Source organism: Scardinius erythrophthalmus, assembly GCF_964197995.2.
Source record: "Scardinius erythrophthalmus genome assembly, chromosome: 2".
In the NCBI taxonomy this organism is placed as follows: domain Eukaryota; kingdom Metazoa; phylum Chordata; class Actinopteri; order Cypriniformes; family Leuciscidae; genus Scardinius; species Scardinius erythrophthalmus.
This window is the reverse complement of record NC_138222.1, coordinates 38,117,342-38,133,535: the sequence shown is the minus strand read 5'-3', so window position 1 is coordinate 38,133,535 and position 16,194 is coordinate 38,117,342. Positions and strand designations below refer to the sequence as shown.

General features: G+C 38.1%; 1 protein-coding gene across 1 annotated transcript in view; it reads right to left on the bottom strand.

Moving 5' to 3' along the window:
• The window catches only part of heatr3 (HEAT repeat containing 3), a 44,740-nt gene extending 30,717 nt beyond the window's left edge, over window positions 1–14,023 (bottom strand). The window contains exons 1-6 of the mRNA XM_081359956.1: window positions 13,709–14,023; window positions 13,132–13,304; window positions 7,848–7,935; window positions 7,261–7,364; window positions 6,414–6,523; window positions 5,966–6,106 (exon numbers count right to left, since the gene is read on the bottom strand). Coding sequence (XP_081216082.1) covers window positions 5,966–6,106; window positions 6,414–6,523; window positions 7,261–7,364; window positions 7,848–7,935; window positions 13,132–13,304; window positions 13,709–13,840 — 748 coding nt within the window. The 5' untranslated portion in view covers window positions 13,841–14,023. The remainder of the gene's footprint in view (window positions 1–5,965; window positions 6,107–6,413; window positions 6,524–7,260; window positions 7,365–7,847; window positions 7,936–13,131; window positions 13,305–13,708) is intronic.
• Window positions 14,024–16,194: the final 2,171 nt, after the last annotated feature.

The following is a 16,194-nucleotide window of genomic DNA, read 5'->3' as shown; positions in this document are numbered from 1 at the left end:
AAAAAACTATAGGCGACGACATCCATTGGTCAAAAGTCTTATTGACACATATTTACTATGTGTTTTGTGGCCTTATTTCAGACATTTTAGTTTTTAGTTTTTTCAATATCCACGCATAAACATTATTCTCTCAAAAATTAAAACATGTACATACACGTGGCTCACATATTATGGTAGCCCTGTTTGTGCTTTATAGAGTGAATTTACACCTTTGCCATTAATATGTTTATAAGCAACTGAAAAAAGCACAAATGTCAGGGCATGTCAGAACATCTCAAGGGCCCAGAAAACCGCTCAGACTCCAGAGGGTTAAGGAAATGTAATTTTGCCAAAAGAAGAACTTAATTCTTAAATTCTTAAATTGTTCATTTTTAATTAGCCAACTTCAGTGTGATATGTTACCATATTATCATGCTTAACACTGAGAATTTGAATAATTGTAATGTGATCAGATGCAGATATCTAAATCAAAAAATATGGGTGGTTTGCGGGTGGATTTTTTTATTTTTAACAGTGGATTTGGGTGACTCAAAGTGCACCAGATTAATGAATTTATCTTTAAAATGTACAAAAAAATCTTACGGGGGGGCATGCCCCCGGACCCCCCTAGAGGTACCAACCTCCACCCACAAAAATAATGCCGAAAACACATTAGACTATATGATGATCTATGAAAAATAACATTTAATTACCTTATTATTAAAATACATTATTAGGATTTTACCACCTCCGCCTCATTTTGAGCCAGGAAAAACCCTGTATAAGGAATATTTTGTTCCTTTGTGCTTTTTTTTGTTCCTTTGTGCACTGACTAAGGAGCATGAGTCAAACTGAAAAAAAAAAAAAAAAAAAGTTTTTCTGAGGTAATGTGTTATGTAATCTTGTTAAAATGGATTTCATAAAATTGGTATCGAAAAAAGTATCGTTCAGGAACCGGTATCGAAATCAAGGTATCGGTATCGAAATTTTTTGAACGATACCCAGCCCTAGTTATACATGAACTATAGGTTATGATACTTGGTAATGTTAAATATTGGCCAGAACAAGAGTTGTCGAGTACGTGTGTGGAAGAGCACGTACTTCCACACACGTACTCTTATCACTTATAAGATTGATAATATCAGGGACAAAATTATAACTATGCAACCGTCTACTACAGTATCGCATCAGGCAGTGCATTGTAGTCTCCCTGAGGAAAAATTTGATTCATTCGTTGCTATAGGAGAGGAAGAATTTACTAAACTCATTAAATCATCTAAATCTACAACATGTATGTTAGACCCTATACCGACTAAGCTACTGAAAGAAATACTTCCAGAGGTCATAGATCCTCTTCTTAATATCATTAATTCGTCTTTGTCTCTAGGATACGTACCAAAAAACTTTAAGCTGGCTTTGATTAAACCGCTTGTTAAAAAAACGCAACTTGATCCTTTAGAATTAGTTAATTACAGGCCGATCTCGAATCTACCTTTTCTGTCAAAGATATTAGAAAAGGCAGTATCCTCACAACTGTGTTCCTTTCTTGAAAGAAATGATATCTGCGAGGATTTCCAGTCCGGATTTAGACCGTACCATAGTACCGAAACAGCTCTCGTTAGAGTCACAAATGATTTGCTCATATCATCCGATCGTGGTTGTATCTCTCTATTAGTGTTACTCGATCTTAGTGCTGCATTTGACACCATCGACCACAACGTTCTTTTAAATAGATTAGAACATTATGTTGGCATTACGGGAAATGCACTAGCATGGTTTAAATCATACTTATCTGACCGTTATCAGTTTGTAGCAGTAAATGATGAGATGTCTCATCGATCACAAGTTCAGTATGGCGTACCACAAGGCTCAGTACTAGGACCGCTGCTGTTCACTCTGTACATGCTACCCTTAGGAGATATCATTAGGAAACATGGCATTAGCTTTCACTGTTATGCCGATGATACTCAGCTCTATATTTCTTCAAAACCTAACGAAACTTATCAATTCACAAAATTAACGGAATGCATAGCGGATATAAAAAATTGGATGACTTGTAATTTCCTACTTCTAAATTCTGAAAAAACAGAGTTTCTAATTATTGGACAAAAAACTTCCTCACGTAATAACCTAGAATACTGTCTAACACTTGATGGCTGCTCTGTTAAGTCTTCGTCGTCGGTTAGGAACCTGGGTGTGCTCTTTGATACCAATCTTTCATTTGAAAGTCACGTGTCTAGTATCTGTAAAACTGCATTTTTCCATCTTAAAAATATATCTAAATTACGTCATATGCTCTCATTGACAAATGCGGAACAATTGGTTCATGCGTTCATGACCTCAAGGCTAGATTATTGTAATGCTCTGCTGGGTGGTTGCCCTGCACGCTTAATAAACAAACTACAGCTGGTTCAAAACGCAGCAGCTCGAGTTCTTACCAGAACCAGGAAGTATGACCATATTAGCCCAGTTCTGTCAAAACTGCATTGGCTCCCTATTAAACATCGCATAAATTTTAAAATATTGCTGATTACTTACAAAGCACTGAATGGTTTAGCTCCGCAGTACTTGAGCGAGCTCTTAACGCATTAAAGTCCGTCACGTCTATTACGATCTCAAAATTCCGGCCAGTTGATTATACCTAGAATATCAAAATCGACTGCTGGCGGTAGATCCTTTTCCTATTTAGCACCAAAACTCTGGAACAGTCTTCCTACCATTGTCCGGGAAGCAGACACACTCAGTTCAAAGCCAGATTAAAGACACATCTCTTTGACCTAGCTTTCACATAATACATTATAGACTTCTATAATTTAATGTTATGCTGCATAGATTAGGTCAGCCGGAACCGGGAACACTTCCCAAAAATCCTGATGTACTCGTTACATCATGAGAAGAATGGCATCTACGCTAATTTTAGTGTCTGTGTTTATCCCAAGGTTTTTCCTGCAGCCTGCCGGATCCAGGCCGTATCCAGATCTGACGAAGGACCTTCGCCTGGACCGATGACAACGCAGTGCTGAAGTGCCAACTAGTCTCTCCCTATGGAGGATCCCACTACCACTCTACAGATAAGGCGTTGTCGGGAAAATTCGTCTCGCGGTCCTACCCCAAAGCAACAAATAAAATAAAATTCCTTAACAAAATTTATAAGGAAAGACAAGTATTTTGTTTAGGCTTGGCTTGTAGGGAATTCCAAACCTGCGTATATTCTAACGCACATAACTATAGAACCCATTCTAAATGCGCATGTGACCGCCATCAGCGTTTCTCACAGGTTCGCGTTTAAAGTCTGTGTAGAGAGAATGGTGTCGTCTTAGCAGCCCCTAATTTAATAACAAATGATCATTGCGACGGAACCAAATCAATTAAAACTAACTTTAGATGGAAATAACTTAACTCTGCTGTAAAGCCGAAACAATCTCTGTTACCTTAAATTATACGTTTATCTCTGTAAAGCTGCTTTGAGACAATCTACATTGTTAAAAGCGCTATATAAATGAAGATGACTTGACTTGACAAGAGCGCTAATGACCTGTCACATCTTTTGTATTTCCAACAGACTTTTAATTAAATGTGTTACACCAGACCACAGTGTCATTCTTGGACCTGTAACATCAGCAAGGAAGACAAAAAAACTTGCTGAAAGAGATCCAGTGCGTCCACAAGAGAGAGCAAAGAAAACTTCTGTTCTTAATATGCTGTTGCATTGTACTCTTCCTTTTGATTTCGCACTCTTTTAATTGTACACAGCAATGCTGCAATTTCTTTGGCAATTCAAATGTAAACCGTCTCAAGAATAAGAATAAGATTCTGTATTCCTCATTTTAAATAAAATCGCACAGGGAACAAACACTAAACTCTATGCAAACCTGTAAAAAATAAATACTGTTCCAAAATATATGTAAACCTTGAAATGTGCAATATGTTTGTTTGTTTTATTACTGAATTTCAATTTAAGTATCCTTTTTAATTTTTATTAGTTTTTATGTTTAAAGCATTTACATTTGTTCATTTCGCACATGCTTTTATCCAAAACGGCTTACAAATGAGTAATACAGCAAGCGATTCATCGTGAAGAGGCAAATATACAAAGGAAGTGCTCAAAATACATTTCAGACATTGCTCAACGTAGCATAAGCTAGAATAGGAAGGGATTAAAGGAAAGCAAAAGCATAGAATTTTGTTTATTTTTATGACGAGGTTAAGTGCTAAAAACTAACTAAAAAGCAATACCTATTTAGTTAGTTTTTTTTTTTTTTTTCATTTTAGTCAACAAAAAGGTTTAGTCTTTTTAAAGCTATAATAAACATATTCAGCCAACACTGGTTTGTTTAATGTACGGATCTGTTTTGAAATTTGTTGTTATTCTATTGCTGCTTTGGTTATCACTGTCAGTCATCTCAATTTCATGAGTGATTCACAAAAACAAATGCTGGACCATAATAATCTGTTTATTCTTTTATTTCTAAGCCTCACTAAGAACGGTAAAACGTACGCTGTCAGCCAACAGAGGTTAAGAGTAAATATTTACAATGTTATCATAAGTATCAATTAAAAATAAACATAGCCTAATACTATAGTATTTTGTTATAATAAAAATCAAATCAAATGTACATTTCAAATGTTTTTATTTGTGACAAATATTAAACTAGAGGCTAAAGCCTGTGAACAAGCCATGAGCTCGAATAGCCTGAAGTGCAGTTGCAGCATGTGTTGTAGCCCTGCTCACAAGGCTATTGTCTTATCACTCCTAATACTCCTTGCAAAGCCTAATTCATAAAGCCTATTAGAAAACTACGCTATCACTCTCAATACTCCCATGCCAATGTGTAGCCTGATAGTTCACATTTCTATAGTTTTTTTTTTTTTATATTAATAGGAGATTAGAACATAATACTTAGGCTTAAGATTTTTTTTTTTTTATGGAATGCGGGTGTTGGTAGTGCATTATAAAGTGCATGAAAAAGTAAACACAATTTTGACATGTCCTGCTCTGTCTGAATTCATAAACAGCAAATGCTTACATTGGCTTTGGATTACTACATTTGGTTATGTGAATGTGATTTTTTGTAATCTCCACATGGCGCGAAAACGAGCTGTGATAAGTCCACTCAATAATAATGGACATAATCTAACATTTATCACATCTATGGTTATTGCGCCACTTAGTGGTCAAGAGCAGAAATGTTTTTCCTGCCACAAAAAAGCATTCTTATTGAGTACCATCTGTATTAGGGCTGTCACTTTTGTGAAAAAATCCTGTTCGATTTTTGAGACATAAGTGTTCATTGAATCGATTGTAAAATCGATTTTCCATGTCTAAAGACGTTTCCATTTTAAACGCCAAATATGGGGAAATCCACAGACAACTAACAGGCATTAGGACGAACGTAAAGAGGGCGCTTGAAACGCGCACAAATCAGCAAATTTTCTGATGATTTATTGGCGTGAAGTTTCGTACACAGTGACAAACAGGAGTGCAACATTCTCGAAAAACAGCAGAGTGGACTGCCATAGCATAAATGAAAAACATTACCTCAGTCTTCAACATGCCTGTGTTTACGATTAAAAATGTCAAACAAATTTCGCCTACATAGGCAATTATAGACCGTAGCCCGAATCTGTATCTGTATGCATGAGACTGTCTGCATACCGGCAGAATGCACAGTTTAGTTGTAAAAAGAGACACATTATGCAGAAGTATAATTTGCTGTTATGCGTGTTTGTCAGAGCCTGCAGTTGCTATGTGACGCGCGTTCGCTGCGGGCGTATCGTGACGAGCTGGAAGCGCTCCTAGAAAAGACCGTTAAAATCGATTCCCTATTTTCATTTTTTAAACTTGCGTTGGTTGGTCCGACCGATTGTACAATCGATTATCGAACATAAAGTGACAGCCCTAATCTGTATGTTGTAAAAAAGTTTGGATGTAGTAAATGTATTTAGTAAAAATATTTATTACACGTCCAGTGTTGTGTTGTTTTACCTGCAGCCAGTGTGCGAAGGAGAGTGTATTCCATACTGGTATGTGTGGTGGACAGAATGTTGTCCAAGATGCCAAATACCCCTGCATTCACACTGCGCACCAGCTCTGAGTTCTCTTCTGTTACTGTGTGCAAGCAGTGAGCTACACAGGGGGAAAAAAACACATACACAAACAACCTCTAAATAGTCCCAAATAAAGGAGTGTGAGAATGAAATGTAACAATCTGAGGGGGAGTAAAAACAGCACTATTTTGAATAACTGAATTTAACTTGAAATAACTTGTCTTCGTGATCCTTCAGAAATACTTCTAACATGCTGATTTGATGCTCAAGAATCTTTTATAATTATTATTATTATCAATGTTAAAATTAGCTGTGCTGCTTAATATTTTTGTGTAAACCATGATACAAATCTTTCAGTCAGGATGTATGTGTGTGTGTGTGTGTACCTGCTGATATTGCCAGTTCCATATTCTGAGGGTGCCTCTGTAGACAGTGTAGAAGAATATCTAGAAGTCCAGACTTGTTGAACACTGACACTGCTTTGCTACTGCTCTCACTACACAGCCACAAAGAAAACAGACAGAGGCACACAGATCATACAAGACTGCAACCCTGTCAACTTTCTGAATGTATTTTGAACGGTTACAGCACAACTCTTCATGCTTTGTTTTAATTTAAGTACATGCTAAGTAATACTCTAAATGTCATCACTAAATGTTTTGCTAAATTACTTTTCTTTTAATATGATAACTGATCAATCTAGGCCCTGTTTAGACCTGGTATTAGGATGTGTTTTGGTCGATCGGATCACAAGTGGACGACGGTAAATACAGGTGTAAACAGGGTGTAAAACATTTTGAGCTTGTCCATTTTCAACCACTTCCAGAGGTAGTCAAAAACAAATACATTCAAACAGCCACAAAAGAGCGCCTATTCTTCGTCTACTGACCTAATGCGTAAACATTATGTGAAGAGAGATAGCTGCTACTCTCAGTTCGTTTTTCCGGCATCTCCGGTCGCGTTCATGTGTAAATTGTGCAAGCAAAATGATTTTGTCTATTAGATTGAAAAATCTGAAAAAGCCCATACATTTAACCACAGTAACCAGGAGTAACCGGGAATGTGTCTCTCTTGCCCTAGGGACACTATAAAGCATAATGATGCACTGTCAAGTGGTCACAAGAAACACTCAAGAGCATTTCTAAGACATTTGTTAATACTCTTGTTAGGTATAAACGTCAATCTGTCATGACCACAAAAAAGACTTTGGAGTTAGTTTGAGCTCAGTCTTACCAGAGGTTCCAAAGTAAATTTACTGCCTCATTGGCGACGTCTTCAACCGTGTGTTTCTGTCCTTTCATAGCAGGAGAGGTCGTCACGTCAAATCCAGCACAGCACTGTTCTCCACAAACACACACAACAGAGTCTCATGAATAAATAGAAAAATGTCTCCTCCTCACTAGGGGTGGGCGGTGTTAATATTACAATTTTTCAGGCAGGATAATGATCCATGATCTTATCAATTCTTTTTTATGTTGGTTTAAGACTATTTTGGAAGTTACTGGCCAGTACAGTACACCTAACTCATTTCCCATTTAAAGGTACACTATGTAACTTTTTTTGTTCAATATTAACAAAATTTTAATTTAAAGTCAATACATAATCAATCCTTCTTCCAAAATGTGTTTTGTCTTACCCTCATTCACGATGGTAAGCCTATTTTAAGCGTTTAAATTTTAGCTATAAAATAGCATTTATATTTTATATTTATAGTTTACACATTTAGATGGTTTTCGCATACATGCGTTACTAGCCTGTGCGTGTTTCATCATATACGTAAACAGAGAAAAGTTTGAAGTGAATTGATCCTTGATTCATACCTCCCTCAGGACAGCAGACAGAGATGTCAGCACATCCTGTCTCACCATGTCCTCACATACTTCAGGGCCTCCACAGGCACTAAGATTCCTGTAAAACAGAGGGTCATTTTTACAGAATAAACCCCAAAGCAGAGGAGTCTTGTATCAAAGAGCTGTGTAAAAGTGATAGCAAGCATATCATTACTAAGAGGTTCATTAGAAAAACTATTCCAGAGAGAAATAATGACATACATATTTACCATTTTTCTTTTCTACACAATAAATGCTGAAGTAGTCTTTTTAGACTTCTTCACGCAGTCTGTGTGACAGTTTCTATAGGGCTTTTTCACACTACGCTTGACCTCAGGTTATTGCTATTCTAAAACCCTATTAACGCTGGGTAGAAGAACAATTCACATTTGTAATTTAAAAGCAGGGTTTGTGTCGCTTTTTACAGCAATGCTTTTACGGATTTAACCCTACATTGCAGTGGTAAATTTGTACAGTGTGAACGGATGCAGTACAGCTAGATGCTTAGCAAAAGACAGCAAATTGATTGCCTCTTATTCATGTGTTTTGGGCAGTCACAGAAACACAATTTGTCGTATAAACAGTAGTTTCAGCGTTTGAGAGGAAAAAGTGTCAAATGGTGATGAAAAGTTTCACAATCTGAGTGAAGAAGATGCATATCTTATAGTCCATTCAGGAAAAAGTAGAGTCAGCAATATAATACGAGGATGCACATAGCCAGACCCTTTATGTACAGGTCACATGCAAATCTATTAGGGGTGGGGGAAAAAATCGATACTGCATAGTATCGCGATATTTTCTGTGGCAAATACTGTATCGATACACGGAAGCCATGTATCGATCTTTTATTATTTAAATTACACATGAGAATTTAACTTTGGTAGTAGAATGCTAAAAATCAATTGCTCATTCAGTCCACTAGATGGTGCTGTTTGTTTTCTGGTGAGGTCAGCGGGGTTACTGTCGGGTTGACTGTCAGCATGCAGGAGGACGTAGATAAAATAAACATGGCAGCATCAGAGAAAGAAATCCCACGCATAGACTAATTCGTGGCGGTGCGCCACAGAATCAACACCGGCCACATATTGCGTTTCGTTATAATTTTTTTTTTTACGCAATTTAAAACACGCAGCATATTCATTCAGCTGCATTTCCTTTCCCTGCTCTCCCTCCGTCTCTCTGTCACTCACGCGTCTCTCTCACAAGCAATGTTTTGTCTCGCCAAAGCCTTATTTGATCGGTGAGTGATGTACATGACTGCTGCGCTTGCGATAATGTGCATATTATGGGCAGAACGAGCAGAGAGAGAGAGCCCCGGTCGCGCGCGCGCACCCTCGTCGTCTTCAAACTGTCTTGCTCTCTCTCACTCTCGCTCCCTCGCGCATATTAATCAAAATCAATTGAGAATTGACACGATGGTAAAAGATCGGAAGACCGAAGTTTCACGTGCAGCATTCGGGTATTTTTTCCCTGAATTACTGCTGGGTGTTGTGCAAAAAAAAAAAGAAGAAAAACTTTTACGTTGCCTTATCTTCTCTGAAAAGCGTTCCGCACATTCAGCTGACATGAAAAACACTTTCAATAAACACAACAAAATCCAATGATGAAATGTTTTCTGTGTTGACAAATCTTGTGCGATGTCCTGACTGCCGGGATAATCACACGCGTTGTACAAGTCCGCTAATGACACGTCCGATTCGCGAACTACTCCTTTGAACCGATTCAACCAAAACAATCTTTTAGTTTAGACTGTTTGCGGTAAATGCAGTTGGGTTGTCGAGGTCAAAACTCAAAATAAGATGTGAATCAAATAAACTTACTATAAATAATGTTATGTCATTGTTTTACTCTTACACTGAATGTTTGGATTTTGTGAAGGTGTGAATCATTTTTGATTAATATTTAATATAATAAAGTTCTGTGTAACAGATTATTAACGCAGATTATTAACGGAGATTATTAAAATTGATGTGACATGAACAAACAGATGTTGACAGTTTTCCTTTGCGGACATAATTTGAATTTGGAAAAAAGTAATAAATTGCAATATATTGCAGAATATCGCAATATGTTTAAAATCGCAATAATATCGTATCGTGACCCAAGTATCGGGATAATATCGTATCGTGGTGCCTCTGGTGATTCCCACCCCTAAAATCTATGTTAGTCCAATCAGTGACACTGACACCGCAATCAGGGGTGGACTGGCCATCTGGCAGACCGGGCACTTCACCGGTGGGCCGTCGTGCTTTTTGGGCCGATACATCCAGGGCTCGCAAAATCGCTAGCCTGACGTCCCGGGGCTATTGTGTTTTCCAGTCGGGCTACCAAAATGCATAACCGGCCTGCCCGACGGGCTGTCTGAAATATTGTTCACTTCAGTCTTGTTATAATCAGATTCAGCGCGTTCTTCATCTTCAATCCGCAGCGGCGCCGAGCACAGCGCACGTCAGAAACAGAGGACAGTGTGTGTGTGTTCACCTGAGCCTCATTGGCCAGCCACTGCTCGTCAATGTCAGAATATTTGAGATGACCAATCAAATCAAAGTAGGCGGGATTTATGTTCACAGAAGCTGCTGAGCGTGAATTTGAGCAAAGCAACTCGACGCTTCAGTTTACGGTCAAGTGCGAGATAAGATGTAAGTAGCTAAACTAAACATTTCATATTTGATCGTTTTTTTAGGTCATAAATGTGAAACGAATGACAAAAATGATCAGGCAAACGAATATACTTTTGTCTAATTTCACCATTTTGAACTAAAAATAGGCCTATATGTTACGTGACTCATAATGTAATAAATAGTTTACTGTCATTGTGAGGGGACAAGAAACATTAACAAAGCCGTTTTCATCATGTTAGGCACAAGATTAATAATGAATGTGTACATGTTAAGAATTAATATAGTACAATTTGTAGCCTTCAGTAAATTCAAAAAAGTTCAGCTTTAGGAGGGGAAGAGACAGGGCAAGATGAGGAGACTGAGAGAAAAACAAAGAGTGATGGATAAGAAGTGAGAGCGGGTATGTAAGGGATAATGTAGTGCAAGGCGGTTGTTATAGCGAATACAACCCCGACAGGCGCGGAGGGGTCTTGAATCAGCCTGAAGGGGTTGTATTCGCTATAACAACCACCTTGCTCTACATTATCCCGCTTATTACATGGCTACCCACCAAATAAATCCATGATTTGACACAATATATTGTTTTAAAAAGGAGTTTATTAATTTAAAAACGATTGTATTGCTTCCGCTAAGGAAAATAGTCCATTTCGTCTCTACGGTTAGAATCCTGCGTCCATAGCAACGCTCTGATTTTCATGGCAACGGTGTGTTTTACTTAGCAGCGGTCTGTTATCAAGAAATAACAGACCGCATTCTACATTAGAATTCAACCGCCATGTAATAATGACAAATAATCTACTGCCCGCTGACATGGTTTTAAAGCTATTTCTTATCCTTTTTTTGGCCTTCAAACGTCTTGAAATGCACATATGTAGATCAGATTTTCTCGGGGGAGCCCCCGAAAACCCTAACTAGCCTACCTCACATTCGGGACCTCAGTGATGAAAAAAACCCTGCCATCTGCATGTTAATGAAACTAGTTTTTGATTCATGTTTTGACTCCTAACCAATTTTCTACATTAAAAATTGTCTTTTTATTTGGGCTAGTAAAAGTAATTTCGGGCTACCAAAATCTGAAGAGTGCCTGCCTGAAGGGCTACCAGTGATTTTGAAATTTTGCGAGCCCTGACATCTCATACCTTTTTTTTTTGTCTTAACAGCCCATAAAACTCATACATTCGTTTTGTTTTGTTTTGCTTAATTGGCGGCGCTGGGTTTGTGCCGGTGTAATGCATTGGTCAAAAAAAATCAGAGTTAGTTTTTTTTTTTTAACAGAACGGCCCATGATCAGCAGACCATTGGTTCTTTTCTTGATTGACACTGGGCTGGCCCAATCACATCTTTAAACGCCTCCCCGTTTGGGCTCTGAGCGAGTGTGCAGTGTCAGTGTGTATCTGTCAATATAGTCCGATTTTGAATAGAGAGATGGAGAAGAAACGCAAGGAATGTGCAGAGAAATAGTGTGAAAAATAGAAACAGGCCCTGTAAAATGTGTCAAATATGTTTTCTGCAGCTCCAGTGGCTGATGATGATGATAGTGAGGAGGATGAGGAGAGAGATGAGTGAGTGTAGAGCCTGTGGTAAGCAGAACTACTTTCAAACAACTTAGGCTATGTCATGAATGTAGGAACCCATTGCCCAGTTATGCATTATTTCCACATCTGCATAGTTGACGATTACCGCAATTTACTAGAAATTTAATGAGACGCATTTGTAAACCATGTTTTTCACCAAAATAAAAGCTTGATGCAGTTTCCGTCAAAATAAAAGATCATGTGCTTATCTCTTTCAAGTATAGAAATTAGTACAAAACTAATTATGAAAGTTTCCTTTATTTTTCAGTATTTACTTCATGTAGTTAATACATACATATACATATATATTACAATATATAGCTATTACTGTTATGGGATTAATATTATAACTATTATTATGTAGTAGTGTAATGTAGACAGACACTGTAACTAAAAGAGGTTTGAATGCCCCCAAACCCCCCTAGAAGGCCCGAGGTCCGCCACCACAGTTTTACCAAAAATCCTGTGAGAAACACTGGTATTGCTATGCCAATACAGCTTATAGCTTGTTTTAGGATTCATCACTTAGGAGTATAGTTCAATTGTATTAATAAATGACTATTTTGTACTTATTTCATCTGTTAACTCTCACTTGTTTCTACTCACTCATTACACGGCATTAGTGGTTTTAAGGAATAGGAGTTGATATACATATTCATATGGTGTTTATGATCATATGTAGTGGGCCAGTCTGGGCCAAAATGCCAGGGCCGATTTTTTGTCCCAGTCCAGCCCTTACCGCATTTATGCAAATAAGAACACTAACCTGGGTTTCAGGAAAGTACAGTATGACACGCCAACTTATTGTTTACCTCAGTAAATTATGAGCAATGTGAAATGTGAAGCAAGATAACCCAGGATTCCATTTAACCAGGGTTTAGAAAGAAACATAATATTTTACGTGTAAAAAGCCCTCACTTGTACGCTTGTGAAAATATGTGGTTCAGCTCCATGGTGGTTGAATAGTACTACAGCTCAGGTGTAGAATGTCAGTCTCACCTGAGCGATAGACTTAAGATTGTGTGTGTGTGTGTATGTGTGTGTGTGTGTGTGTGTGTGTGTGTGTGTGTGTGTGTGTACCTGAGAGCTCCAGCAGCAGTCTCTCTGACCACCAGGCTGCGATCCAGCAGTAAAGGTCCAATTTTCCTGACTGCATCTCTCTGGAGGAATCCTGGGATCGACTGACTCTGCTGTACAACACGAGAGATACTGGCACAGGCGTACTCCCGCACATCTGCTGATGGACTCTGTAACTGTACATTATACAGACAGACCGACAGACAGAGAAAGAGAGAGAGAGAGAGAGAGAGAGAGAGAGAGAGAGAGAGAGAGAGAGAGAGAGAGAGAGGGTTACAAACAGAGATATATTTGAACCCACCTATGCAAGTTAAGAAAGACTGGCTGGTTCAGAGTTGAAGAGCTGAATTTCACTTGCTTGACAGCTGCATCAGTCAGTTCAGCAGTAAAGAAGGTTTGCTGACTCGCTTTATCTATTCAATGTCAACATCCCATCAGAGAAAGAGCTGACACAGTCATTACACACTCCATATTAACCTGATACACTAATACTGTTTTTATCTCAGTGTTTTGGGGTATTCGGATTCCTAGACATAATTTACTGCAACTCTGTAGAGTTGTCACAGTACTGGAAGCTTACTTTATCGAGTAGCTCCGCTGCCGGAGAGTCTTCATCTTCTGATTCTTCAACAGCCTGTTTAACAGGAGTCGCTGCAAGACCATCAGGAGAAAACGGTGGTCGTTTGAATTTGGTGTTCTTAGTCTTCCCCATGTTTTTAATGTGTTTGGAATACACTTGAAGTGTAAAATCAACTCCAAACTGTTTTAAAACTCGGGCAATCTCACAACACGAGCGACCATGTGGACATTAGCAGCTGCCGTAAAGCGCAGGAGATAGTCGTAAAGTAAAGTGTCGTCGAAAACACTGGCGCGCCACCCTGTGGGTCAAAAACACACTGCAGTTGAAAGCGGGTCTGACTGAAAATAAATCTTATTACTCTGCAAGGGAGATATTGGATGTCAAATGGTCAGCATCCAGTCATCTGTTTTCTCTATCTGAAGTTCCACCACAGAATAATACATAAATAAAAAAAAAACAAGCGCATTTGATCTTCTTACAGATAAACTCCTCCAGGAGAGCCCATGTCTAATCTTTAACAGTTAGTGAATATTCCCACATGGTGTTTGAGATCTGTCTGTACTGTAGCCTACCTCTGCATCATCTCTCAGGAACCTGGGAATCTGGGGGGGGGGGGGTAATCTATTTTGCTATCATTCACTGCCTAAACAGGATCTAAAATAATATTAATTCAATCATTCATTTTTTTTTTTTTTTTTTTTTGTTTTTTTTTTTTTTAAGATTGGAATAGGAATGGAATGTTTATTTTATTTGATTTGTGCTTGTTAAAGAATGAAAATGTACACAAGGCCAATATCATTTTAAAGTGTGTTTTAAAGCTCGGCACGATCTCTTATGCTCACCATGGCAGAATTTATTTAAATGCATTTAAAAATACAGTATATAATATTATTACAATGACTGTTTCCTATTTTAATATGTTCTAAAATGTAATTTAATCTTGTGATGGCAAAGTTGAATCAGTAGTCTTCAGTGTCACATGATCATTCAGAAATCATCAATATGCTGATTTGCTGCTCAAGAAACATGTGCCAATGTCAACTGTGCAGCTGAATATTTTTGTGGAAACTGTAATACAGTTTTTGCAGGATTCTTTAATGAATAGAAAGTTGAAAATTTGCATTTATTTGAAATGTCTTCACTTTAATGCATTTTTGTTGAATGCATTTATACCAGAATGATGATACCAAACATTTGAACAATAGTGTGTAAAAAAAAAGCAATCAAGAATCAGTAATTTAGCTTGGATAAAGAAAATAGCAATTCCATCTACCACATACATAAAATAACTTTATAAGTTCTCAGTTTTAACATTTTTAATTCCACGTTCTTTCTTTCTTTCTTTCTTTCTTTCTTTCTAGAGTAGCATAGGTTTGACCTCTCCTAACCCTGTGCAGTGTCAAATGAGAGCTAGAGACCCCGGGTCTTCCTTTCCAAATCCCCTGCAAGTCAGCACGTGGCAAACCTCCCCGACAACTGTCCTGAGAGGACCCATAATTCATCCCAAAATCAGCATGTTTCAAAATCACATACAGTAGATCAGAGAGGATTTCAACATTATGGTCTGAAACACTTTATGAAAAAAAGCACATCTCAACGTCAACGCACACACATTTCTCCCTCTCTCTGTCCGCAATATATTGAATAATCTGAAAAATGTGTGTAAAGGTTGATTCCTGATCCAGCAGGTTTCCTCTAGCACAGCGCCAGCTGTCCTTGTATGTTTCACTGATAACGGCTCCCAATGATAACGACTGAGGAACTCGTGAACTCATTTTTTTTATCGTTCATACACATCCTGCTTTAATATGTTCTAAAATGCAAGAAAGTCAAAGATTTTGCACAGTACGAACATAAAAGCCCCATCTATCATCTTACAAACACACTACTTGACCTTCACAAATCCCCTCAAACACGAGGGTGAACACAAACTCCATCTCACCACTAGATGGAAGTATTGTTCTATGTTACTACGCCCGCAACGTCCCAAATCTCTCCACAGCAATTTCACACTTTTTCAGATCATGTTTGTGCGAATAAACAGTGCAGCATGATGACGAAATACATCTGTTTGGTGAAATATCCATCAGCGCCTGGGCCAGAGGAAAGCTGAACCGCACTGAGAGGCTGTCGGATGGGCATTTGTAAGGTGAATGATCTACGAGCTTTTCTTCTGAGTAAAGCAAATAGGCCAAACTTTCCTCCAGCAAGCACGCTCAGTTACATGGTTTACCATTGTTCACTCAGCTTTAAAACATTAGCCATTTCGACATGAAGTAAAACTCACTCTTCAGTGTAGATTTACATGTTGCAGAATGTTCTAAGACTTATCAAATCTCTTGTAATTTCAGAATATCAATGCCAGAAGACATTATAACATATTGCACAGGTCTGTTTTGTTGCGTGTTAGATGATATCTACAAGCATGTGAGTAACCCAAGCACAAGACAGCAGAAGATTATTTCTGCTTTTTTCTAACGGATGTT